The sequence below is a fragment of the Schistocerca piceifrons genome, chromosome 3 (genome assembly GCF_021461385.2).
Source record: "Schistocerca piceifrons isolate TAMUIC-IGC-003096 chromosome 3, iqSchPice1.1, whole genome shotgun sequence".
NCBI lineage: Eukaryota > Metazoa > Arthropoda > Insecta > Orthoptera > Acrididae > Schistocerca > Schistocerca piceifrons.
In genome coordinates this window covers 72,172,272-72,199,647 of record NC_060140.1, presented here as the reverse complement: position 1 = coordinate 72,199,647, position 27,376 = coordinate 72,172,272, and the positions used below count along the sequence as shown (strand labels likewise).

The 27,376-nt window shown below is 47.1% G+C and overlaps 1 protein-coding gene across 4 annotated transcripts in view; it reads left to right on the top strand.

The window, feature by feature from the left end:
• Positions 1-27,376, top strand: part of LOC124787997 (diphosphoinositol polyphosphate phosphohydrolase 2) — a 155,870-nt gene that overhangs the window by 51,988 nt on the left and 76,506 nt on the right. For all 4 annotated transcript variants that reach the window (XM_047255034.1, XM_047255033.1, XM_047255032.1 and 1 more), the window contains one exon: positions 19,915-20,070. In XM_047255034.1, coding sequence (XP_047110990.1) covers positions 19,915-20,070 — 156 coding nt within the window. The remainder of the gene's footprint in view (positions 1-19,914; positions 20,071-27,376) is intronic.

Below are 27,376 nucleotides of genomic sequence, written 5' to 3'. Positions count from 1 at the left end.
ACTAAACGATCCCGTGACGAAACACACCGCTCAGTGTTGGATATTCTATTAATTCAATCCGGTAGTAAATGTCCGTCACTGATGGCCAAGGCTCAACCATCAGTAGAACAAGTGTTTCGTAACTCACTTCTTCACAGCACGAGTTACATTTCCTTAACATTATTCGTCACTCGTATTCTTCTACCAGAGAATCTTAAAACTAGTTTCATGTAGTTATTCCACTTTAGATAGCAACGGACGATTACTCCTAGGCGTTACACTGTTACTGTTTCCAAGCATTTTTCGCCAATAGCGTCATCCCGCAGTAGTGGTTGTCTTCGTTCTTTCATGTGTAATAAGTTACATTTATGTACGTTCAGTGTCAATTTTTACAGGTCATGCTGTAATTAAAGATCCTCTGCAGGTCACTCTGCATTTAGCTAGTCTTCTTGCGTTGCTTGGCGCATGCAGATAAGGCTATCGTCTGCAAGTAGTCTCACGGAGCCTCCAACATTATCCACTAATCATTAATATTTACTGTAAATAGTGGCGGTCGTAGAACAAGCCCTTGGGGTACTCTCGAAATTACCATTGCTTCGTAGATTCTGTTCCCTTAGGAACAACTTGTTGACTTCTGACTGGTAGGAAGCTCTGAATCCACTTACAAATCTGGTCCGCTACTAGGTAAGCTCGTATTTTCCCCCCTAGACGGCAACGCCGAATACCTTCCGGAGGTGGAGGAACAGGGCATCAACCTGAGCGCCGTTTTCTACTGTTCTCTGGATTTCATGGACGAACAAAGCTGTGTTTAATAATATTCCTGCGTGGAATCTTCATATATATTTTTTTAATAGATGCTATTTTAGCTCTCGAAAACTTCGTGATGGGTGAACATAAAACATGCACAATTCAAAAAATCTGCCCGACATAGACCTATAATTATGTGAATCTTTTCTACGAATCATTCTTAAAACCGGGAATGGTGTGAGCTTGTATCCTGTCTATAGGTACCCAGCAACCTACAGTAAATTGCTTCTACAAAGGGGTGAGATCTTTCTCGTAATCTCTGTAGAATCTCATTTGTATCTCGTTCTGGTCGGAAGCCTTATCACTATCGAGCCATTTTTGGATATGTTCCGACATCGATTGTACATTACTGCAGTGTTTCGCGATGCGTATGAATCACTTTCATCCGTTTTCAGACGTTAGACCTCGTGTCCTTCCCTTGTATGATAGTGGTGCGGATGTTTGGTGATGACGTTGAGCTACACGCGAAGGTCTTCTCGTTTTTTGGCTGTAGGGGGATACAGTACGACTTAAACAAAATTGGTGTGATAAATGGGATATTAATCTGAATGTAGAAAAAAGTAAGTTAATCCAGACGAGTAGGGAAAAATATTTCGTAATGTATATTCCGTAATGTTCGAATACAGCGTCGGTACTCTGCTGCTTGACACAGTCGAGTCGATTAAATATCTAGGCATAACATTGCAAAGCGATCTTATAAACGCAACGAGCACGCAGCTTCGGTATTAGGGAATGCGAATGGTCGAATTCGGTGTTCTGAGGGAAGGCTAGGAAAGTGTAGCTCACCTATGAAGTACACTGCTTACAGCACTCCACTGCGACCCATTCTGAGGTGTTGCTCGAGTACCCAATCAAGTCTGATTAGAGCATGACATCGCAGAAGTTCAGATGTAAGCCACTACATTCGTTGGCAGTAGATTCGATCAATATGCGAGTACTCGGATATGGTTTGTGAACTCGGACGCGAAGGACTCGCCTTCCGGAGGATGACAGTTCAAATCTGCGTCGCATCATCCAGGTTGAGTTTTTCCGTGACTTCCCTAAATTGCTCCATGCAAATTACACGATGGTTCCATTGAAAGGGCGCAGTCGATTTCCTTTCCCTATCCAGGAAACATATAGAGATTCTGCTCCATCTCTAGTGCGTCGATGTCGATTTGAGGTTAAAGCCTAATCTTCCTTGCTTTGTTCCCTCCCTCCTGCAGATCGGAATCCTAGGAAAATTTAGGGAACTGGCATTTGCGGCTGACGGCAAAAAGATTGTGTAGTGTAAGACTTCGCACACAACAGTAAGGTCAGGTGGGCTCCGAAGTGGCGCGGCAATTGTTGTCGAAGGAAAGCTAAACAGGAGTAGAAATGGTTAGCGAACAAGATAACACAATTAGCAGAAGATTCAGTTAACATGAATTCCTCCAAGTGAATGAAGACTAGTTACAAATACTGCTCCAAGAAAGTGTCCGGGTGTCACGAGGCCAAGTGCGAGACCCGCTGTACTAACAAGGGGAGGCCACGACGTTTGGAACGCGGATTTACTTCAAACTTCGTACACTCGTAGTACTCCATTAGGACAACAAAATGTGTAAGCAATAGCGGGTACTTCTCAAGCGTTATTGAGAAAATCACAAGATAATTTCGGTCGTCAAATATACAGGGTTATTACAAATGATTGAAGTGATTTCACAGCTCTACAATAACTTTATTATTTGAGATATTTTCACAATGCTTTGCACACACATACAAAAACTCAAAGTTTTTTAGGCATTCACAAATGTTCGATATGTGCCCCTTTAGTGATTCGGCAGACATCAAGCCGATAATAAAGTTCCTCCCACACTCGGCGCAGCATGTCCCCATCAAGGAGTTCGAAAGCATCGTTGATGCGAGCTCGCAGTTCTGGCACAGTTCTTGGTAGAGGAGGTTTAAACACTGAATCTTTCACATAACCCCACAGAAAGAAATCGCATGGGGTTAAGTCGGGAGAGCGTGCAGGCCATGACATGAATTGCTGATCATGATCTCCACCACGACCGATCCGTCGGTTGTCTAATCTCCTGTTTAAGAAATGCCGAACATCATGATGGAAGTGCGGTGGAGCACCATCCTGTTGAAAGACGAAGTCGGCGCTGTCGGTCTCCAGTTGTGGCATGAGCCAATTTTCCAGCATGTCCAGATACACGTGTCCTGTAACGTTTTTTTCGCAGAAGAAAAAGGGGCCGTAAACTTTAAACCGTGAGATTGCACAAAACACGTTAACTTTTGGTGAATTGCGAATTTGCTGCACGAATGCGTGAGGATTCTCTACCGCCCAGATTCGCACATTGTGTCTGTTCACTTTACCATTAAGAAAAAATGTTGCTTCATCACTGAAAAAAAGTTTCGCACTGAACGCATCCTCTTCCATGAGCTGTTGCAACCGCGCCGAAAATTCAAAGTGTTTGACTTTGTCATCGGCTGTCAGGGCTTGTAGCAATCGTAAACGGTAAGGCTTTTGCTTTAGCCTTTTCCGTAAGATTTTCCAAACCGTCGGCTGTGGTACGTTTAGCTCCCTGCTTGCTTTGTTCTTCGACTTCCGCGGGCTACGCGTGAAACTTGCCCGCACGCGTTCAACAGTTTCTTTGCTCACTGCAGGCCGACCCGTTGATTTCCCCTTACAGAGGCATCCCGAAGCTTTAAACTGCGCATACCATCGCCGAATGGAGTTAGCAGTTGGTGGATCTTTGTTGAACTTCGTCCTGAAGTGTCGTTGCACTGTTATGACTGACTGATGTGAGTGCATTTCAAGCACGACATAAGCTTTCTCTGCTCCTGTCGCCATTTTGTCTCACTGCGCTCTCGAGCGCTCTGGCGGCAGAAACCTGAAGTGCGGCTTCAGCCGAACAAAACTTTGAGTTTTTCTACGTATCTGTAGTGTGTCGTGACCATATGTCAATGAATGGAGCTACAGTGAATACATGAAATCGCTTCAATCATTTGTAATAGCCGAGTATACCTGTGCGTGGCCGTTTTTACCAGGAATCGGCGGCAGCCGAGTGGGTAGCGTTCAAGCCCCGTAGTTGCTGGATCGCTGGATCGAGTCCCGTTCGTCAGTTTTTTTTATTTCTAACAGTCATTTTCTTTACTATTTACATTACAATTGATATAATGGGGAAAAACGTGTAATCGGATGAACATTTATTAAATTTACAATGCTATTTGGCAGTCTACTAATTTTTATTATCACAAATAATATAATATTCATAACTATCGGCTTGTAAACGACAAAGACGCATAAAATGATACTGAAAATGTGTGCGTGTCCGTCTCTTCAAAATTGTTGGTATTTAATCGAAAAAGAACGGGCAATTGCTTCTCGTGAAGACGCTATTAATTTACACTCGATACTGCATGATCAATTATCAGCGCCGATATTTGAGGAAATGCTGCGTTTTGCATGGTTTGATCCAAAATTATCGGCTCAAAGAGAGGTTTTTGGAAATGTTAACGAGGTTTGTTTTTCCACGGAAAAACTTCAAAAGACCTTGCGTATGCGGAAGCAGCATTTATTCAGTGCAGCTGGTGCCGTTTAACTTTGTTTTCCATGTCTTTACGAAAAAAACCATCCTGCCATTGTACTCGTAACGTTGAAAGCGACGATTAATTGTACATCTTTCGAAAGCCGTCTATGCCGGTCAAAACTTGGAGGTAACAAGTAGTTTCGGGCTCCTTCCAGGTATAAGGGATTTATCATTCATTTTCAGTGTCACTTTATGCTTTTTTGTCGTTTACAAGTCGATAGTTATGAATATTATATTATTTGTGATAATAAAAATTAGTAGACTGCCAAATAGTATTGTAAATTTAATAAAAGTTCATCCGATTACACGTTTTTTTCCCATTGTATCAATTATAATATAAATAGTAAAGAAAATGACTGTTACAAATAAAAGACTAACGGGACTCGAGCCAGCGATCCAGCGATTACGGGGCTTGAACACTAACCACTCGACTGCCGCCGCTTCCTATTAAAAACGGCCTCGCACATGTATATTTTTGACGACCGAAATTATCTTGAGATTTTCTCAATAACGCTTGAGAAGTACGGGCTACTGCTTACACATTTTGTTGTCCTAATGGAGTATTACGAGTGTACGAAGTTTGAAGTAAATCCGCGTTCCAAAAGTCGTGGCCTCCCCTTGTAAGAGCGAACGACGGTGTCTTAGTGAAGTGAAACTGCTGTGTGGCTGCCAACGGCCAGCCTATATTGCAGTGGCAGAGGGCGCTCGTATAGTCCATAGCCGCTGGAGGCATGGCGCAGCAAGCGCGCACCATTGGGTCCGCGAGATTGCTATCGACGTCAGATAGAAAATCGCAATTCCATTGCTATGACATCCATGCAGTGGTATCGATATGGGATACCACAGATTCCACTGCTGCCAACGTACATTACCCCCCCCTGCGGGTCCGGGGATCAGAATAGGCCCGAGGTATTCCTGCCTGTCGTAAGAGGCGACTAAAAGGAGTCCATCCCCCTCACGGGGGTAGTTAGCGCCTGCGTCCGGAGACGGACGGTTTCACGACCTATAATCGTGGTCTTTTTGGTTTTTCCCTTCTCGTTTCTTCCTTCCTTTTGTTGGTTCCTTTCTTTGCTCTTCTCCACTTCACTGTCTTCCTTACTCTTTCCCTTGACTTCTCCTTGCCTTCTCATTGCCTTCTTCTCCTTGCCTTCTCATTGCCTCCTTCTCCTTGCTTTCTCATTGCCTTCTTCTCCTTGCCTTCTCTGGTCTCCGCCTCGGCGTTTGAGACAGTCTGTCCTCTTTCTCCCTCTCTCTTCTTTTTCCTCTTCTTCCTTCCTCCCTGTGCGTGTCTGAAGGCCGACCCACGCGTTCGCACGCGTAGCCGGTGACAGGGTAACGCGTAAGTCCCCGCCCTGGGTAGACATGTAAGGCACGCGCGTACCCCCTGGTAAAGGCCAGGCCCGGGGAGGGGTGATTGCCTGAGCTGATACCTTCTGACCATGCCGATTGGTCCCTCCGTCTGTTTCTCGGGAGGTGTGACCTGAGGTGTAAACATTCACCTAAGGCGGGAGTGCCCTCTGAGAGGGTCCCCACAAGGAAGGAGCGCGCCATCGGAGACGCTGGCAATCATGGGGGATTCCTCCGCAATGGATTCTACTCCATCGCTTTCGACTTCGACCCACAAACGGAAACGTGACCAGCCAACAGTGACAAAAGTACTACCGCCTGCCCCACAGTTCCTCGTAGTTTCTCGATCTGAGGACGGAAAGGATTTTTCCTCTGTCAACCCTTTCGTTATCCAGAAGGGCGTAGATGCCATAGCCGGATCTGTCAAATCTTGTACCAGGTTGCGTAACGGTACCTTATTACTAGAAACTGAGAGTGCCTTTCAGGCACAAAAACTGCTTCGGGCCACACTCTTGTACACGTTCCCTGTCCGGGTGGAGGCCCACCGCACTTTGAATTCGTCTCGTGGTGTAGTCTATAGTAGCTCTCTCGACGGATTGACTGACGAGGAGCTTCAATCTTTCCTCGCTGAGCAGGGCGTGACGGCTGTCCATCGGGTCATGAAAAAGGTCAACAATGACCTTGTACCGACCCGGACACTTTTCTTAACCTTCGATAGTGTTAAGCTGCCATCGCGCATCAAGGCGGGCTACGAGGTTATTTCTGTTCGCCCCTATGTCCCGACTCCTACGCGCTGCTACCAGTGTCAGCGTTTCAATCACACTCGACAGTCTTGCTCCAATGCGGCTAAATGTGTCACTTGTGGCAGGGATGCCCATGAGGGTGACTGTCCACCTCCGTCTCCTCGTTGTGTGAACTGTCAGGGTGACCATGCCGCATCCTCCCGCGACTGTCCTGTCTATAAGGAAGAACGCTGTATCCAGGAAATTCGAGTCAAAGAGAAAGTGTCCACCTCAGCTGCTCGCAAGCTATTGGCTAGTAGGAAGCCCACGCTGCTCCCAGCGGGGAAATACAGCACTGTCCTCGCCTCTCCTCGGGCTACCCGGGAGGTAGCAACCCAGACATGCGATCTGACCTTCAGCACCACGGTCGTCCGTTCGGCCAGTGCTAAGATCGCGCGGTCGACGTCTCCTCTTCCTCCCATCACCCCACAGACACCAGCCACTTCCTCAGCTTCTGCTCAGTCGAAGACCCCGAAGTCAGATGCACGGGCCTTCAAGAAGGAACCATCCCGTGCAGACTTCCTCCGTCCCTCGACCTCCCAGCCTTCGACCGGTGCTTCCACCAAACGTCCTTCTAAAAAGGCGCATAGGAAGCACAGTTCTCCTTCTCCGCCGCGGCGCCTTTCTTCTCCTGCGCCACCCAGCGGTTGCCGCCCCAGGCCGTCATCCGTTTCGCCTGGCCGCACCGCTAGTAGCCGAACATCTGGCCGTTCACCGGCGGAGGAAGCTCCCCCTCCCGGCCATCCTCCCGAGATGGCCGATGACCCTATAGACCCCATGGACGATGACTGTCCGCCTCCTGCTAGCGGCGGCAGTGCTCGCTCGAAGCCAGGCCCTAAGCGGCCTTCGAGGTGACCCCTTCTCTCATCTTCCTTTTCTTACGATGGCACTTATTAACTGGAATATTCGCAGCATTCGCTCCAACCGAGAGGACTTGAAGTTGCTGCTCCGCTTGCATCGTCCGCTCGTCGTAGCCCTCCAGGAAACGAAGCTACGCCCATGCGATCAAATTGCCTTGGCACACTACACCTCTGTGCGTTTTGACCTACCCCCTGTGGTCGGTATCCCAGCTCATGGAGGGGTTATGTTGCTGGTCCGGGATGATATTTACTACGATCCCATCACGTTGCACACCGGCCTGCAGGCAGTTGCCATCCGCATTACTCTCCCCACTTTTACGTTTTCCTTTTGTACCGTTTACGCTCCATCGTCATCTGCCGTTACCAGGGCAGACATGACGCAACTTACTGCTCAGCTACCTGCACCATTTTTGTTAACTGGAGACTTCAATGCCCACCATCCTCTTTGGGGCTCTCCAGCATCCTGCCCGAGGGGCTCCTTGTTAGCAGACCTTTTCAACCAGCTCAATCTTGTCTGCCTCAATACTGGCGCCCCTACTTTTCTTTCGGACACATCTCATTCCTATTCCCATTTAGACCTCTCTATATGTACTCCCCAACTTGCACGCCGGTTTGAGTGGTATGCACTTGCTGATACATATTCGAGCGACCACTTCCCGTGTGTTATCCATCTCCTGCAGCATACTCCCTCTCCGTGCTCCTCTCGTTGGACCATCTCCAAGGCAGACTGGGGGCTCTTCTCTTCCAGGGCGACCTTTCAGGATCAAACCTTCACAAGCTGCGATCGTCAGGTCGCACACCTCACGGAAGTCATTCTCGCTGCTGCTGAAGATTCCATCCCTCACCCTACTTCTTCTCCACGTCGCGTAGCGGTCCCCTGGTGGACCGCAGCATGTAGAGACGCTTTACGTGCTCGTCGACGTGCTTTACGCACATTTAAACGCCACCCTACAGTGGCGAATTGTATTAATTATAAACGATTACGTGCGCAGTGTCGTCGTATTATTAAAGAAAGCAAGAAAGCCAGCTGGGCTGCTTTCACAAGCACCTTCAACAGTTCTACTCCTTCTTCTGTTGTCTGGGGTAGCCTGCGCCGGCTATCTGGCACTAAGGTCCACTCCCCAGTTTCTGGCTTGAAGGTCGCGAATAAAGTCCTTGTGGCCCCTGAGGCTGTCTCCAATGCCTTCGGCCGCTTTTTCGCCGAGGTTTCGAGCTCCGCTCATTACCACCCTGCCTTCCTCCCCCGCAAACAGGCAGAGGAGGCTAGGCCACCTGACTTCCGCTCCTCGAATTGTGAAAGTTATAATGCCCCATTCACCATGCGGGAACTCGAAACCGCACTTGGACGATCACGGTCCTCCGCTCCAGGGCCTGATTCTATTCATATTCAGATGCTGAAGAACCTTTCTCCTGCGGGTAAAGGTTTTCTTCTTCGTACATACAATCGCATCTGGATTGAGGGACATGTTCCCGCATGCTGGCGCGAGTCTATTGTTGTCCCGATTCCTAAGCCGGGGAAGGACAAGCACTTGCCTTCCAGTTATCGACCTATCTCGCTTACCAGCTGTGTCTGTAAAGTGATGGAGCGAATGGTTAACTCTCGATTGGTTTGGCTGCTCGAGTCTCGACGCCTACTTACCAATGTACAATGTGGATTTCGAAGGCGCCGCTCTGCTGTTGACCATCTGGTTACCTTGTCGACCTTCATTATGAATAACTTCTTGCGGAAGCGCCCGACCGCGGCTGTGTTCTTTGATTTGGAGAAGGCTTACGACACCTGTTGGAGGGCGGGCATTCTCCGCACCATGCATACATGGGGCTTTCGCGGTCGCCTCCCTCTTTTTACTCGTTCCTTTTTAATGGATCGACAGTTTCGGGTACGTGTGGGTTCTGTCCTGTCCGACACCTTTCGCCAGGAGAATGGGGTGCCACAGGGCTCAGTTTTGAGCGTCGCTCTCTTCGCCATCGCGATCAATCCAATAATGGATTGCCTCCCAGCTGATGTATCAGGCTCCCTTTTCGTGGACGATTTTACCATCTATTGCAGCGCGCAGTGTCCACGTGTCCTGGAGCGCTGTCTTCAGCGTTCTCTTGACCGTCTTTACTCCTGGAGTGTCGCCAATGGCTTCCGTTTTTCTGCCGAGAAGACGGTCTGTATTAACTTCTGGCGCTACAAAGAGTTTCTCCCACCGTCCTTACGACTCGGTCCCGTTGCTCTCCCACTCGTGGAGACAATCAAATTTTTAGGCCTTACCTTTGACAGGAAACTTAGCTGGTCTCCACATGTGTCATATTTGGCCGCCCGTTGTACCCGTTCTTTAAATGTCCTCCGTGTTCTCAGTGGTATGTCGTGGGGAGCGGATCGAACCGTCCTACTTCGTCTATATCGGTCGATCGTCCGCTCCAAGCTGGATTATGGGAGCTTCGTATACTCCTCTGCACGGCCATCCATCTTACGCCGCCTCAACTCCATACAACACCGGGGTTTACGACTTGCGATCGGAGCATTTTATACCAGTCCCGTAGAGAGTCTTCATGCTGACGCTGGCGAATTGCCACTCCCCTACCGGCGCGATATACTGCTTTGTCGGTATGCCTGTCGGCTACTGTCAATGCCCGACCATCCGTCTTATCGTTCCTTCTTTGACGACTCTCTTGACCTTCAATACGGGTTGTATGTCTCTGCCTTGCTACCCCCTGGAGTTCGCTTTCGTCGCCTCCTTCAACACCTTCATTTTTCACTCCCTGCAACCTTTCGAGTGGGCGAGAGCCGCACGCCACCTTGGCTCCAGGCTCAGGTCCGCGTTCACCTCGACCTCAGCTCGCTCCCAAAAGAGGTCACCCCCGGTTCGGTCTACCACTCCCGTTTTTTTGGAACTTCGTTCGAAGTTCAACAACATGACGTTCATTTATACAGATGGCTCTAAGACCAATGACGGGGTCGGGTGTTCCTTTATTGTCGGGGCACAAAGTTTCCAATACCGGCTCCATGGCCATTGTTCGGTCTTCACAGCTGAGCTCTTTGCCCTCTACCAGGCTGTTCTTTACATCTGCCGCCACCGACATTCTGCTTATGTCATCTGCTCAGATTCCCTGAGCGCCATCCAGAGCCTCAGTGATCCGTACCCGGTTCACCCTTTCGTACACCGGATCCAACGCTCTCTTCAGCAGCTGGTGGACGTCGGTACGCCGGTTAGCTTTATGTGGGTTCCTGGCCATGTCGGTATCCCTGGGAACGAAGCTGCAGATGCCGCGGCCAAGGCTGCGGTCGTCCAGCCTCGGACAGCTTCTTGTTGTGTCCCTTCGTCCGATTTTAGCAGGGTCATTTGTCGGCGCGTTGTGTCGCTGTGGCATGCCGATTGGGCTGCACTTACCGACAACAAGCTTCGGGCCTTAAAACCTCTTCCCGTGGCTTGGACGTCCTCCTCACGCCCTTCTCGGCGGGAGGAGGTCGTTTTAGCAAGGTTAAGAATTGGACACTGCCGGTTCAGCCATCGCCATCTGCTGACGGCTGCGCCGGCGCCGTTCTGCCCATGTGGGCACTTGCTGACGGTTAGGCACATTTTAATGTCCTGTCCAGATCTTAACACACTGCGCCTCGATCTTAACCTGCCTCATACTTTAGATGCCATTTTAGCGGATGACCCACGAGCAGCTGCTCGTGTTCTTTGTTTTATCAATTTGACAAACCTCGCTAAGGACATTTGATGGTGTTTTTTAATCCTATGCCTGTCAGTCTGTCTTTTATTGTGTTTTCCCTTTTAGTTGTTGTTGTCAACTTGTGCCTCGCGGTGCATTCTTAGAGTAGTCAGGGCGCTAATGACCATTGAAGTTGTGCGCCCGAAAACCACAAAAAAAAAAAAAACGTACATTACGCGTAAGTACCCTGAAGATAAGTTAGGCTTCATTCGGAGGTACGTAGACTGTTTTCCCCCTCGCTTTGAGCGTGATGAGGCACGAGGTACCTTCTGCCATGCACCGTACGGTGCCTTGCTGAGTATGTATGCAGATGTAGTATCTTTGTCTACCCGGTTAACTGGTTTTGTCTTACTTTCCACTTTTTGAGAGGTAGAGTGTGACGTCACTGAAAATGACGGTGACAATGTTCGATTCATGCCGAGCTTGTAGTACTACGTTCGCTAGACTGCGACGGACGAGTGTCCCAGCTGCCACTCGCTGTGGATGTAGCGGATAATGCGGCAGGCGACGCGGAACGCCGGAGTGGTGCTGTGGCGAGGTGAGGAGAGGTGAGCGGACGCGGCCACGTGGCGCCGGCGCCGGCTAGCGCTCCCAGGCCGCGCGCTATCGACCAGCGTGCCTGCTCTGCTCCGTTCTGCCGTGCTGTGCGCGGCGCGCCGCGTCGCCTGGTCGCCCCCGTCGGTCAATGGTCGAGGTCGCTCCGGGCGGCTGCCGGCTGCCGTCTGCCGTGCCGGACTAGCACGCTGCCCGCCGGCGGCTCCGGGAAGCGTCACCAGGCGTCGCTGTTTCTTACACGACACTGTGCTCGCCGTCTTCTGTCCACCATTTCCTCGCCGATACACGCCCTACACACTTAAAATTCCTACACCTTGTGTCCCCATTCGATATACGGAGTGAACTCGAAAATCGACGTAATTTAGGAAATCGTTCAGGCACTTTTCTGACTCATACGCGGGAACGTCTGCTCTCCAATGGTTTGTTACGTATTATTACACTACTGGCCATTAAAATTGCTACACCACGAAGATGACTTGCTACAGACGCGAAATTTAACCGACAGGAAGAAGATGGTGTGATATGCAAATGATTACCTTTCCATAACATTCACACAAGGTTGGCGCCGGTGGCGACACCTACAACGAGCTGATACGAGGAAAGTTTCCGACCGATTTCTCATACACAGACAGCAGTTGACCGGCTTTGCTTGGTGAAACGTTGTTGTGATGCCTCGTGTAAGGACAAATGCGTACCATCACGTTTCCGACTTTGATAGAGGTCGGATTGTAGCCTATGACGATTGCGGTTTATCGTTGGTCGAGATCGAATGACTGTTAGCAGGACATGGAATCGGTGGGTTCAGGAGGGTAATACGGAACGCCGTGCTGGATCCCAACAGCCTCGTATCACTAGCAGTCGAGATGACACGCATCTTATCCGCATGCCTGTAACGGATCGTGCAGCCACGTCTCGATCGCTGAGTCAACAGATCCGGAGGTTTGCAAGACAACAACCATCTCCACGAACAGTTCGACGACGTTTGCAGCAGCATGGACTATCAGCTCGGAGACCGTGGCCGCGGTTACCCTTGATGCTGCATCACAGACAGGAGCGCCTGCGCTGGTGTACTCAACGACGATTCTGGGTGCACGAATGGCAAAACGTCATTTTTTCGGATGAAACCAAGTTCTGTTTACAGCATCATTATGGTGGCATAAGTGTTAGGCGACATCGCGGTGAACGCACATTGGAAGCGTGCATTCGTCATCGCCATACTGGCGTATCACCTGGCGTGATGGTATGGGGTGCCATTGGTTACACGTCGCGGTCACCTTTTCTTCGCACTGACGGCACTTTGAACAGTGGACGTTACATTTCAGATGTGTTACGACCCGTGGCTCTACCCTTCATTCGGTCCCTGCGAAACCCTACATTTGAGCAGAATAATATACGACATGTTGCATGTCCTGTACGGGCCTTTCTGGATACAGAAAGTGTTCTGCTGCTGCCCTGGCCAGCACATTCTCCAGATCTCTCACCAACTGAAAACGTATGGTCAATGGTGGCCGAGCAACTGGCTCGTCACAATACGCCAGTCACTACTCTCGATGAACTGTGGTATCGTGTTGAAGCTGCATGGGCAGCTGTACCTGTACACGCCATCCAAGCTCTGTTTGACGCAATGCCCAGGCGTATCAAGGCCGTTATTACGGCCAGAGGTGGTTGTTCTGGGTACTGATTTCTCAGAATCTATGCACCCAAATTGCGTGAAAATGTAATCACATGTCAGTTCTAGTATAATATACTTGTCCAATGAATACTTGTTTATCATCTGCATTTATTCTTGGTGTAGCAATTTTAATTGCCAGTAATGTAATTACAGGTGTCACCAGCAATGAAATCATGGGCGAGGGGGACGGAGGGAGTAAATAGACAAGGTATAGATCACAAGGAGGTTCTAAACGGGAGATTCCCATGAAAGATGTTGAAAGAATGACGATCTGTCTTTAGCAATTACCAAGTAAAGAAATTTACTTAATATTAACATTGAAATTAATCGACAGTGTTTATTACGTATTAGTCCTAAACAGCCGTAAAAACTATTTCAGACTGAGCAATTTTACAAATTAAATTCTGCTTGATTTTTATTGAACATATACACCGAAGCGCCAAAGAAACTGGTACAGGCATGCGTATTCAAATAGAGAAATGTAAACAGACAGAATACGGCGCTGCGGTCGGCAACGCCTATATGTATGAGAGAAGTAGTGTCTGCCGCAGTTTTCAGATCACTTACTGCTGCCACAATGGCAGGTTATCAAGATTTGTTTTAACGTGGTGTTACAGTCGGCGCACCAACGATAGGGCACAGCATCTCATAGTTCCCCCAGGGGGCTCGCCACTCTTTCGCGGGTTCGTACTTGGCTGCCACGGCGCCCCAGCCTTACCAGCATTTTTCCCTTCCGTGCTGCATGTCTGTCCTCTTGCTATTCTTTTTCCCCTCCCTTGGGGAACATGTCTGGGGAATTCTTGGGAATTTTCTGCATTCTGTCGCTGACGTACGAACAGTCTATTTTCGGTTCCCTTTTCCTTTCTTTGTTTCCCTTCTCTCGTTCCTCCGCTTTGGCGTTTGAGGATCCCGTTTCTTCTTCTTCCTCCTCGTCACTGTGCGCTCCTGAAGGCCGGCCCAGGCGCCTGACACGTAACAGGTGACGGGTAACGCGTAATTCCGAGCCCCGGGTCGACAGGTAGGGTTCGCACATACCCCCTGGTACAGGCCAAGCCCAGGGAGGGGTGACTGCCTGAGCTGCAACCTTCCCAAATTGCCGATTGGTCCCTCTGTCAGATGTTCGGGAGGTGTGACCTGAGGTGTGAACAGTCACCTAAGGCGGATGTGCCCCCTTGTGAAGGGAGCCCCCAGTTGGAAAGAGCGTGCCATCAGAGATGAATCGTGGGGAATTTTCTCGCTATGAGTCACTCATCTTCCCAATCTACGTCTACAAAACGTAAACGTAATGAGGCTACTGATTCAAAGACCCTTACCACTGCACCACGGTTCCATGTGGTCTCACGTACTCAAGACGGTCAGTCCTTTGCCACGGTCAATCCGTTTATTATTCAGAAAGGTGTTGATGCAATTGCTGGCCCTGTGAAATCCTGCTCTCGTTTACAGAATGGCACTTTGCTTTTGGAGACGACTTTTGATTCCCAAACGCAACAACTGCTTGCTGCCTCGCTTCTCCATGGCTACCCTGTTCGTGTCAAGGACCATCACACTTTGAATTCTTCCCGTGGTGTAATTTGCACAAGGCTCCTCGACGGTCTGAGGCCGAAATACATCTTATCTCTCTGATCCATTGTGTAATGAAAAACTTAAGATTCTTCCTTAGTGCCCACCCACACTCTTTTCCTCCCTTTTGATAGAGTGGTGATGCCGTCAAAGATCAAAGCAGGCTATAAAATTATCACAGTCTGGCCGAACATTCCGAACCTGATACACTGCTACCAGTGTCATCGGTTCAATCACACTAGAACTTGTTGTTGACACCCAGCCAAATGTGTAACCTGTGGCAGGGATGCGCATGTAGGCGATTGTCCGCCTCCTCCTACCCACTGTATCAACTGCAATAGCCGCCGTGCCGGCGCCTCTCGGGATTGTCCCGTATATCTAGATGAGCGGACTGTCAAAGAGGTTCGGGCAAAGGAAAAAGTGCCTTACCCAGTAGCTCGCAAGTTACTGGATAGTTGGAAACCTTGTGTTCTCCCGTCTGGGACGTATAGTTCTGTTCTTGTTACCCCTCGCTCCATGAAGGACATTGCCACACAGACATGCGACCTGAAATTCGGCTCTGAGGTTGTGAAGTCGCCCAGTATCAAGATAGAATCGCCATCCCCCCGTCCCGCTGTGCGTCAAACAGTCAAATCCTTTTTAAAAAAAATTCTTTTTAAAATTCAGTCTTGATCGCACCACCTATGCTAGAAGGACATAGGTGACCGGTTTCGGTCATATCACATGACCATCATCAGACCCATGGCATCCTTCGAAGATGGTAGGTGGAGCACCTACCATCTTCGAAGGATGCCATGGGTCTGATGATGGTCATGCTCAATGAGCAGAAACATCTACGAGTCGTCTTCATGAACAACGGCTACAGCGATCATCAAATGTACTTGTTTCTAGTAAGGCCCGCAGTAGGACAACCGATGAGGAGTAGGAAAACATGCTTACATTTTAGCCGTTGTGTGGCAGCGGTCGGACAAGATAAGCGCCAGCTCAAGACAGAAATCAAATAGATCTTCAGGCCTCTATTGCAAATTGGCAATTACTGAGACTTGGTAAAGATGCGGCAGGTCAGGGAACATTGGGAGTTCATAAAAATACCCCGCAGGTGCGAACAACACAACAAGGAGTGCGAGAGGTGTTAATGGTTACGCTACCCCCAAAAGTCTGCTTTAGCAGAGCTTACCGTACAAAACGGCCAAAGGGTTAAATTCGATCACAATTCAGTCGTGATCCGCACTAACAGCTACTGGGGAATGTAATTAAAGAAGCCATTGAACTGAAACTCCCAGTAGAGACGTGGCTTACACATCAGCGCGATGTGCGATCCAGCGATCGCGAGGTTGAAATGGCGGAGTCGAACGCCCGTCTATGGCGATGCCGTGAGCCGAGTAAGGCGGGGCGCGGCGCGTACGTCAGAAAGGTAGGCCTTCTCTAGCTCATCTCAGGAGACCCACTAAGTTTCCACACCTGTTCACTCGTAAATAGGTGTGTACGTAAAATGAGAATTGCATCTTCTACTGTCATACGCTATAATGGAGTCTTGCTGTTATAATTCCTACACTAATCGGAAGTCCATAGGCCTACTTATAATTTCTTACGGTTGTACTGGGGTACAATAAAATTGAAATCATGCCAAAACGATTATCAGTTGCATAAGGCACCACTTTTTGTATGAAATGAGAGCTGTTAAGTAGAAGAGACTAAATGCTAAAAACAAGCCGTTATACACTTTATGTCGAGTATTGATCTTAAATTAAATTTTGTTGTACTGTTAATCAGCAAGACTTCATAATAGCAGATTCCAGTTGGAGCTGCAGTTCTCGTTAGTACGTACACGCCCAGCTGCGAGTTAAGATTTAGAAACGCATTTTGTCTGCTTAGCTGAGCATGCGAGCGAGTTCAGACCTACCTTCGTGACTTACGCGCAGCGGCCTGTCTTTCTCGTGGGCTTCGCATGAGCATCGGTGACGTCGGGCCCGGCTGCTAGAGCATACAAGGGCGTACCAGCAGGCGCTCCACTTGACAATGGCGAAAGAGTACTTGGTCGAAAGCTTGCATCATTTTAACGACATGACGCGGCTCCGATTTAGGAGTAGCACTCTGTTGATTAGTAGGTGCTATTCTCTTTGATGCTTTGCCGATGACGAGATGGTTGTGGGTGCCCATGGCCTAAGGGGACGCACACTTGCTGCCTTAACTACTACTCTCATCGTAATTCATTATAGATGGCCCAGCTAGTGTCCATTATATTTGTAGCCTTTCCCCTTTGTAGATCTCCTGCCTAGAAGGCATTCTTTATTCTGTAGCCTTTCTTCGCCGTTAACCACATTGCCGGGGGTCGGCTGCGGGTGGGGTCTCTTTCGGCACGGCGTAGCCCTGGGAGATCACCCGACTGCTTTAACCTACGTACCTATCAGATCTTCTCCGCAAATCATTTTTTCCAGCTCTGGCATAATTATTGCCTTCAGTGCCTCGTTTCTACCATTTCTGCGCCCTTTCCTCATCCGTGCAAACGGAACAAGTTAGTCTGCAAACAAGATGCAGCACATTTTGTCATTTCCGCTGTCGACCAGATACTTTTCAGTAAAAGACCGATTCAGAGGTCAGTGGATGTAATAAATCAAATAAAATGCAATTACTCATGTTTTCTTGTATCTTGCAGCAATTACCTAAATGCGTCTCCATTCCTCGTTGAACAGTCTCGGCGATCAGCGCTAAATTCTTGGTGACGTCTCTCACATGAACTTACAAGACGTTCTGTGGTCCAGTGCGCCGTTTCACGAGATCAGAATGTGACCGCTATCCTTCGTTAAGTCTACTCCCAAGAGTACGTCTTTTTGGAACTCGTCTAAGTTTTCTCGAAGCGTATATTTTACAACTGACGGAACCTCGTTTTTGTTGCTGAATATTGAATGTTAGTCTGGAAATGTAGCTGTTAAACGTGGAAGATTAACGTCCATTTTCAATAATAGATACAGGTTATTACAGGGACGCAGAAATAATTATAATTCGTGACTACAGGCCCCTAGTAAAACTCCGTCTCTAAATAATGATACTAAGAACAGAAGAAATAGATCACTCAAAACATTAGTGTCTTCCAATCTATGAAGTTTTAAACGATGAGCTTTAAATTTGAGGAAATCTCAGGAATCCAATACGGCAAATTGTGAGGGGGAAATTCGGCAAAATAACGTTAAATGCGGAACACAATCTTAAGTGAAAACTGCTGAACTTAATCTGAAGGGGAACAAATGGATAAGACGTGAGTACCGACCGTGCCCTTGTGCATAAACTGGCTCTCCGCGATTCACCCTCTTGTGGCTGTAGACCTGGTGAACCAGTTGTGGAGCACGGGGTCAAATGTGGTGGTGTAATGCCTTAAAGATTTGACAGACGGCACTAAGATTTACTGCAGTTGCTAAAGGCAGGTATCTGAATAAATGATCTCTGCTATAGTAAGGCATATTTCCGTTCCGTAGTACCACTTCTTTGCTACGTGAATGATAAAATAGAAATAAAATCGCAGGATACGATCATGACCGTGTTAAACTCTGAATAGTATGTGGTGTATTGTGGTGTATCTGTATTGGATTACTGCTCCTGAATTCGCGACATCGATGCAGTTTCACTCGCCAAATTTTCCTGCTTGCAGATGCATACTGACAACTCAAACAATACGTAGCAATCAACATAGAACTACAAAACAAAGAAATTAGGTTCTGCATAAAAACCATGAATCCTACATTTACTTCTACGGGAGATAAATGAAACACACAACCAAACTAAGTCACCAAAGAAAGTTAAACAAGCAATACACGCTGCCATTGCAGGTGTATCCGTAGGAAGGTTTCCCCTCAGCAGTGAGGTTGTGAACATCTCCCGCAAGACAAGCCAGCGGAAGAATAAAGCAAGAAAATAGAAACAATGAAGAACGGAAGTACAATAGGTTAATAATAGAGAAATCATTACAAAATCTCACAAAAGTTCTTCCAATCCATATGTGGCATACAGCAAACCATTGCTTAACAGTATTAGTTAAAAACAGTCTTGGTTGCAATTTTAGTTTTTTATTTTTCAACGACGCGTTTCACCTTATTTAGGCATCTTCAGGTTATCTTAATGTGGTATTTCTTAGAAGAATCCTTTAGTCAGTGTAACCAAAGGGCATCGTCTAATATATCATGCCTGATATATTAGACGATGCCCTTTGGCTACACTGACTAAAGGATTCTTCTAAGAAATACCAAATTAAGATAACCTGAAGATTCCTGAATAGGGCGAAACGCGTCGTTGAAAAATAAAAGCTAAAATTGGAACCAAGACTGTTTTTAATCAATAAGAATCACATAAGATCACCTAAGTGCCAAAATCACATTTAAGTCATCTTCACGTCTACCCGCCCCCAAACGGGAAAGGAATGATACGTTTAAAAAACCATGGGTCGAGAGAGAGAGAAATGTCTCAATTTGTAAATTGATAATTCTGGCCATTCGCTTCCACTTGACAGTAGGGTGTATGAAGAGTTAGATTTTCACGAATGTGTGTGTTTAAATGACTTGTACATTTTGCGGCGCCTTCTTTGCAAATGTGTAATGATTTCAGTATGTTTGATGTTATTTGTTTCGTTGTTTAGATGGTAGTGGCCTGTATTCCTAGAGAAGCAGTGGAGCGGGGTTGGCGCTGACTCGATGCCGTAGTTGTCCTTCACGGGACTTACAGTGCTGTACTTTGATGTGTGTACGAAACTGCAGTAATGAGTGTGTGGAATTTATTTGTAGTGAGTTTGAACGCTGGCCCGGCCACCGCCGTCAAGCGACGCGTTGTCCGGGACGCTGGACGGCGGAGCCGGGCGAGCGCCTGTAGTGTCGTGCAGGGCTCCCCGAGCGGCCCCAGTGGCGCGGGGGCGGGGGCGGGGGCGGAGCGGCGACGACGGCGTGCGGCCTGCGGCCTGCCCGCCCCGCCCGCCCTGCGCTGGCCCTGCCGGCTGCTCGGGGAACCCCCCGTGATCAGACGCGGAGACGTCACTGTTGTTGTTGTGGGCGCGTGGACGCAGGCGCAGGTGAGGGGCGCGCGGCTGACTGGTGCGTGTGCTGGGTGCCTGGCAGGTGCTACTGGTGACGTCGTCGCGCCGGCCCGACCACTGGATCATCCCCGGCGGTGGCGTCGAGCCCGACGAGGAGCCCAGCGTGACGGCCATCCGCGAGGTGCGCGAGGAGGCGGGCGTCTGCGGCAAGCTGGGCCGCTGCCTCGGCGTCTTCGAGGTAAGCCGCTGCACCTACTGTACCCGTCCGCCTGAGTGGTAATGTTTGCCTCCCGTGCAGTGGGCCCGGGCTCTATTCCCGGCCGGTTTGGAGGTTTTCTCCGCTTACGGATTGGGTTTAGTGCTTTCCACATCATTTCATCCTTATCACTGGCACGCAAGTCGCCCAATACGGCGTCGGCTGAAAGACTTTCACTCGGCGGCCGAACTTCCCCAGATGGGGCCTCCCGACCAACAATGCCACACGATCATTCATTTTTTTCTCCTGTACCCCAAATTTTGGGAATGGAGTCCAACGCGTCTAGCGGTCGTTACACTGCAGCCTGCGGGTCACCTGCTGTCGGACTCTTAGTATTCGTGCGGCCCGTGGTTCTCAGCCTTGTTTTATAACAGCATCTGTCTAGAGACAAATCAACTAATATTAAGACCTTCTTAAGAGTATAGTGTTCCTGCTCAGTGACGGAACAAAAATACCTAGAGACAGTAATACAAGGTGCGTCTGAAAAGTTGGATGAATGGTTTCAGAAAATAAAGGAATCGAGAGTTACAAACAAAATACCTTCACTGGCCTCCAGTGTCCGCAGCTCAAGGACTATTGGCTAGCGTTGCTGCCTCTGGATCACGGGGTCCCGGGTTCAATTCTTGGCAGGGTTGGGGATTTTCTCAGCCGAGGGACAGGATGTTTGTGTGTTATCCTCATCATTTCATCGCCATCACAATTCGTGACAGTGGCTGGATTGCACTGTGTAAAAATCGGGACTTTGTGTGGACGCTGATGTCCGTGCAGTTGAGCGCCCCACAAACCAAAAATCATCAAACTGGCCTCCAGAACAGATACCATTAGCTACAACACACTTCTGGCATAGCTTATAAAGCTGTCAGGTAACGCTTCTCATGGACTCGCTCGACGCATCGTGGTCACATATTGTCTGATATCTGCTGTGTCTGCGTGCTCAACTTTCTCTCTCAACAAAAGGTGATTTAGTCATCATCCGCGTTATTCTCCAGATGTGGCGCCAGCAGATTTTTTGTTCTTCCACCTTAAATTACCCCTGAAACGGCTTCAAATGGTTCAAATGGCTCTGAGCACTATGCGACTTAACTTCCGAGGTCATTAGTCGCCTAGAACTTGTAACTAATTAAACCTAACTAACCTAAGGACATCACACACATCCATGCCCGAGGCAGGATTCGAACCTGCGACCGTAGCGGTCGCTCGGTTCCAGACTGTAGCGCCTAGAACCGCACGACTACTCCGGACGGCCGCCTGAAATGCTTGAGCTCCACTGACAAGGCACGCGATCATGGTACTTTTAGAGCAACTCCATAAGAAGAGTATCCTGAGTGTTTCCAACAGCTTTAGAGCCAATTTCAGATCAGTTGCTATAGTATAAATTTAGACACGGAAGTGATACCGATTTGTGAATATGCATTACAGACAATCACCTTCAAATACGGCAACTATTTACAGCAAGGAATATGAAATGAAATCTAGGATGATGTAATACAACACAGTGACTAGAAGAAAGACATTCAAAACATTAATAAAAATTTGTGATTGTGTCCCATATTGGATAATGCATTTAAGTAATTAAAATTACTATTGGTTATGAATTAATCATTCGCTCATAAAGTCAATACAGCAACACTTCATCTTTGTTAGTGTCAATTTTGTGGTCGCTAAGGGGGTGGTAGCAGTCTGACACAGGGAACAGGTGAGACAGTTTTCCAAATGGTGCCTGCTTCCAACGATCAGTTCTTGCGGACTGGCACGCAACATAGCACATCTTACTATAGGTAGTTCAAAAGGGACTCAGGACATACTACTTCATGTAGATTACAAAGTAAGATCAATGCGTACGTGTCAGGGAAATGGGGGAAAATCTGGCTTTTGGCCCAACGGATGAAATGGTATCTTTATGGAGAGGCCATGCACCATTACTGGCTTGGCGCAGATAGTAAGTCCTATAAATGTGACAATAACTTACTATTAATTCAAAATTACAGTGAGTAACATGTTCAGAAATACAGATGTCCTTTCATTTTTTGTCAAGTTACCTGTTTACTTACCCTTAAGCTCTCAAAATTCGGCAAGGAAACGTGCTAAAACTGTCTGGAAATCAGGGAGTTGTCAGGGAATTTCATTTCAGGAAGCTTGTGACAACCCTGTTGTAGTAGGCCACTCAGTGTGCGCTATCCCTTCCCCAGTCTGTCGGAAGGGGCATTTATGGGCTGGCCGTCTTCAGTTCTCTTCGTTCTTCAAATCCTTTAAATGGTTGGATACATTGTCACACAGTATATTTTTTTTTACTTAAAGTATTAAAATTCTATGCAATTTATTGTGAAGAAATGTGCATACAAGTAGTGAGAAAGACACTTGGACAAAAACTAGTTTACAGATGACTTAATCAACAATTAAAATTTACTGTAACAATGATGTTGACCTTCATGGTTTCTTTGATAATTCAAAAAGTAATAAACAGTTTGCACTCACCCAAATTGGATTTTATAGGTACAGTAAATAGGTAGAACATTCAGTAGCACATCAAGCCACACCATATGCAAATTGTTTCTGCAGCAGAAATTCTAGTGATGTTATAGGCCATCATAAGGAGAGTATCCTCTGAAAATTACGATTCATGTTTTAGAAAAGAAGTTACTGGGGATACCACTTTGTAAGTATGCAGACTGATAAAATTAGCTTTGGATGGAATTACAATGAAATCCAGACCATTTTAGCTGCTTACAGTTGATGATAAATATCAACAAGGACAGGTGGTAATGTGTGCCCTGACTGGGACTCGAACCTGGGATCGCCTGCTTACATTGCAAATGTTCTAACCGGCTGAGCCCCCCTGGTGGAGCATTCTACTCCGTTAAAAATCTGTGCATGGCTTCATTTTTCAAACCCTGGGTAACTTTTTATTTACCAGCCTGTCAATTAAAAGTAATAAAAACTGACTGCACTGTTCTTCCAAAAAAGTTGGTCTTTGGCTATATTTTCCAAATTTTTAAACGGAATGACTCATTAATATTTTGAATGAATTAACCCCACGCACCTTTTCATTTCTTAAAAAATTAAATCGCATTTGCGCTACTTGCTATAGATTTTTTAGAAATGAAATAGGTTCTCCTTTTTTCATCAAATTACTGGATGTGTGGTTACAGTTGCTAGCGTTTCCCAGTAAATTGTTTCCGTGAAAGCATGCCATTTTCATTCTATAAGAAGAGTTGAGCGTTCCTACATCTATACAAAATTCGTTACCTCCGAAATAGCACTAAAAAATTACAGGGGTAGTCTGCACATTTAATAAGACAACACATTTCAAGCAACTAGTAGTTCTGAGGCGAACAAAGGAAGTACTGCGCTATGCCCGAGAAGTATGAGAAATTTTTAGTGCTGTTCTGAGATACTCAACAATGAGGAATACATGTTGCAGTAAAATTTTGTCCAAAAACAAACAAGGTGTGGAATACTGGTACGTCGCACTCGCACCAGCGTATACATTCCTCTAAAACTCTACAACCAACAAAGATTGTGTTAATTTCTTGTCATGTGTAAAGCTGAAGCAACGAAAATTTTTTGGAAACCGCATTTTCAAATCGAGATAACTGTTTAGTGCCAGGGCATCAGCATTACTAAGCGCTTAAAACGGTCATCCGCCGCCGTTTCATACAGTTACTGACTGAACTTGAAAATTGAAATTGCTCTAATAATCTACTGATTAAAAGGTGAGGTGTAATCCTTCATTAAAAGGTCAACACGATAAGACAAGTATGAAAGTTAGAAAATGAATGGCGCTGGCAGCAAAACTCAAGCCGCGCAAGTTATCCAGAGTATATTCATCCAGTATTTGCAAATGAGAGCACTTAGCAACATCCAACAAACTTTACACACAATTCAAACCTTTAGTCTCTCTCTCTCTCTCTCTCTCTCTCTCTCACACACACACACACACACACACACACACACACACACACACACACACACACACACACACACAAATAAATAAATAAATAAATAAATAAATAATGAAAGGAAATAGTTATTGCTGACTTCATTTTTCGCACTTTGCGCAATAAAACGTAGATCTTTGGCATGATGTTCTAATTACTTCTTCACTACCCTATTTGGAATACATTATGCAGGCAGTATCTACGTAGACAGCTTGATCAGAAATGGCCTGAAAAGCTTGTTTACAGGGCAGGGTTTGCTGAGAAATAATTGTTAAGGAAAAAAAACTCGATGCGTTTGAGTAAATTGCGCTGTTTGAGCTGATTAGCATTGAAGGGAGCCAATTACACCGTTGCGTGCGCAAATTCGAGTGAACTGACGGGTATAACTAGCCTCACTTATCATAGCGTAGACGATAGCGCACGAGACTGCCCAGTCTTTGGCATCGGTTCGGTCCTTGCTCCCATCCAATGTCCAGTTGATGTATAGCTCTCATGTTGGATTTCAGCAGACAAAAGTACACTTTTGGCGACACAGTCTCTGGCGGGCCGTTTGAATTAGCACGCGCAGTGGCCTGATTGGGCATCGCCAATGTCTGTGTTGACGGGTCCAGGCGAGGCGTAAATCTTTGTGTCGTGCAGTCATGAAAGGTACACGAGTGGGTCTTCGGCTCCGAAAGCCCATACCAATGACGTTTCGTTGAATGGTTCGCACACCGACACTTGTTGGTGGCCCAGCATTGAAATCTGCAACAATTTGAGTAAGGATTGCAGTTCTATCACGTTGAACGATTCTCTTCAGTCGTCGTTGGTCCCGTTCGTGTAGGAGCTTTTTCCGGCCCCAGCGATGTCGGATATTTGTTTTTGCCAGATTCCTGATATTCAGGGTACAGTTGTGAAAAGGTCGTACGGGGAAACCGCACTTCATCGCTGCCTGGGAGATGTCCCATCGCTCGTGCGCCGACTGTAACATCACGTCCAAAATCGCTTAAATCTTCATTTCTGTATTTGAATATGCATGCTGTTACCAGTTTCTTTGGCGCTTCCGTGTATAAATTCGAATTTCTGTAAAGTTTCTCGCTTCCGCGCTTAGTGTCAGATATATAATACATTACCTCAGTTGTGCAGGGCTCAGACGTGCGAAACTATTTTAATACATGGGCGTTTGCCTCTTTAAAGAATCGTCTCTTTGGGGGTTTACTGGCTTTTTCTCTGGACAGAAGTCTCGGCTGACCGCCGCGGCAAGTGCGCACCGCATCCGGCCTACAACGCAGTGACGTGGTGTGTGTGTGTTCCAGATCCGCTGTCTGAGCGAGCTCATCTTCGCACGGGCAATTTTCTTGTCCAAATAGACTACTCGTTCTGGGTGCGCGTCACATGTCACTGTTAATCAACCGCGAACCGTATCACGTGTTGGTCGGTGACGTCAGTGACCAGTTGATCCTGGCGAGTGAAGAGTTCTAAAATCGTGAGTTCGCCGAAGAGAGGGCACATTCAGAAACGACGGCCGCTAGCGTCGCCCACTGAGGTGGATTTAAGCGACTGTGCTCACTCCAAACAGATTTTGTGCCCTCCTAATGTTTATTTTGTTTGCTCCGTAATTCGTGACGCATTGCTAAGGTTGCACGAAGACTTCTTTAGACTGGTCCTCCACAGGAGAGAACAAATACAGTCGACCCTCGATAATTCGGCGTTAGAGGAACCTAACAAAAGGTTCTAATAATTGATAGAGTTAGACACAAGTTAAATTTGATTCATTTCTTCATGTTAGCAACGAAATTGTTTTTCCTTAAATTTTTTGAGCCACCCATCCCTAGCGGGGAACCCTTGAATTCTAAGACTAACAGCGAATGACAGCCTTTTTGAAGCATGTAACCTCCCGACGATCTTACGCTTGACAATGGCATTTGAGTAAGATTTTTCCAAGAGCCAAGAACCCATCTCGCCGGTTCCGCATTCTCTCCGACCTTCAGCAATCTCAACCTTTCTGCTTCGGGGTTGTCGACAACCTGGATGACGGAATCCCGAAACTTTATCGCTACATCCCTTCTTTTGTATTCTGTGAGAGTGACACTGCTTTGAAGTTCAAAAAATCAAAAGGCTCTGAGGTTCAAAATGGCTCTGAGGACTATGGGACTTAATTTCTGAGGTCCTCAGTCCCCTAGAACTTAGAACTAGTTAAACCTAACTAACCTGAGGACATTACACACATACATGCCCGAGGCATGATTCGAACCTGCGACCGTAGCAGCAGCGCGGTTCCGGACTGTAGCGCCTAGAACCGCTCGGCCACCCCAGCCGGCTGCTTTGAAGTCATTTTTATTACTGATTTAGGTAGTTTAGAAAGTTGACCATTGTTGAGAAAACAAATGTCGCGGAAATTCGAATGACGAAACATTTATCTGAAGAATTTTCGCAACGATTTGTATTTCCGAGTGTTAGCCACTTACTTCGAATTAGGGTGTATACAGGGTGGTCTGTAATGACAATAGCTTCGATTTTTTCGATTGTACCAAAACAAGCAGAATATCATCGATTTATCGAGGTTCAGCATAGCAAGAATCGGCTATACTAGAGCACAAAATGATTGTTTTTTTTTCAGTATCTGGACAAATCACAAATAAGAACATAAACCCATAGTACGAGGGTTGAATGAAAAGTAATGTCTCCACCTTCGTTAATTGGGTTTGGTTGGGAATATTTTAATAAATCAAACGCAGAAATAATCCTTAGAATGTGATTTTTAATTGCCAATATTCACTTTTCACATAATCACCAACCAATTGGATAAATTTCTGCCAACAATGAACAAGTTTTCTGAACCCGTCACGGAAAAAGTCGACACTGTTTCCGGAACCACTGTCTCACAGTTCTCTCAACATCTTCATCAGAAGCATAATGATGTCCACGCAGATCGTCTTTCAGTATCTGGAACAGGTGGAAGTCAGACGGTGCTAAAGCTGGACTGTATGGAGGATGCCGTACGGTAGTGTGAAGTTCTGCTGTGGTGACTCGTGAAGTGTGTGGTTTGGCATTGTCATGCTGCAGGAAAACATTTCCTTTTTACTTTCGGACCCTTGTTAGCCGTTGTTTCAAAGTTTGCAGCGTTGTGATGTAACGCACTCAATTTATTGTTGTTCCACAATCAAGGAAATCAACGTGGATAACACCATCTGCGTCCCAGAACACTGTGCCCATGGTTCTTCCAGTTGATGACTGCGTCTTGAATTTCTTTTCCTGGGGCGAGTTTTTGTGTCGATATTCCATAGGCTGACGTTCCGTCTCCAGGTCGTAATGGTGTACCCACGTTTCGCCGCCTGTTACAATTGAATGGAGAAAGGGGCGTCACCTTC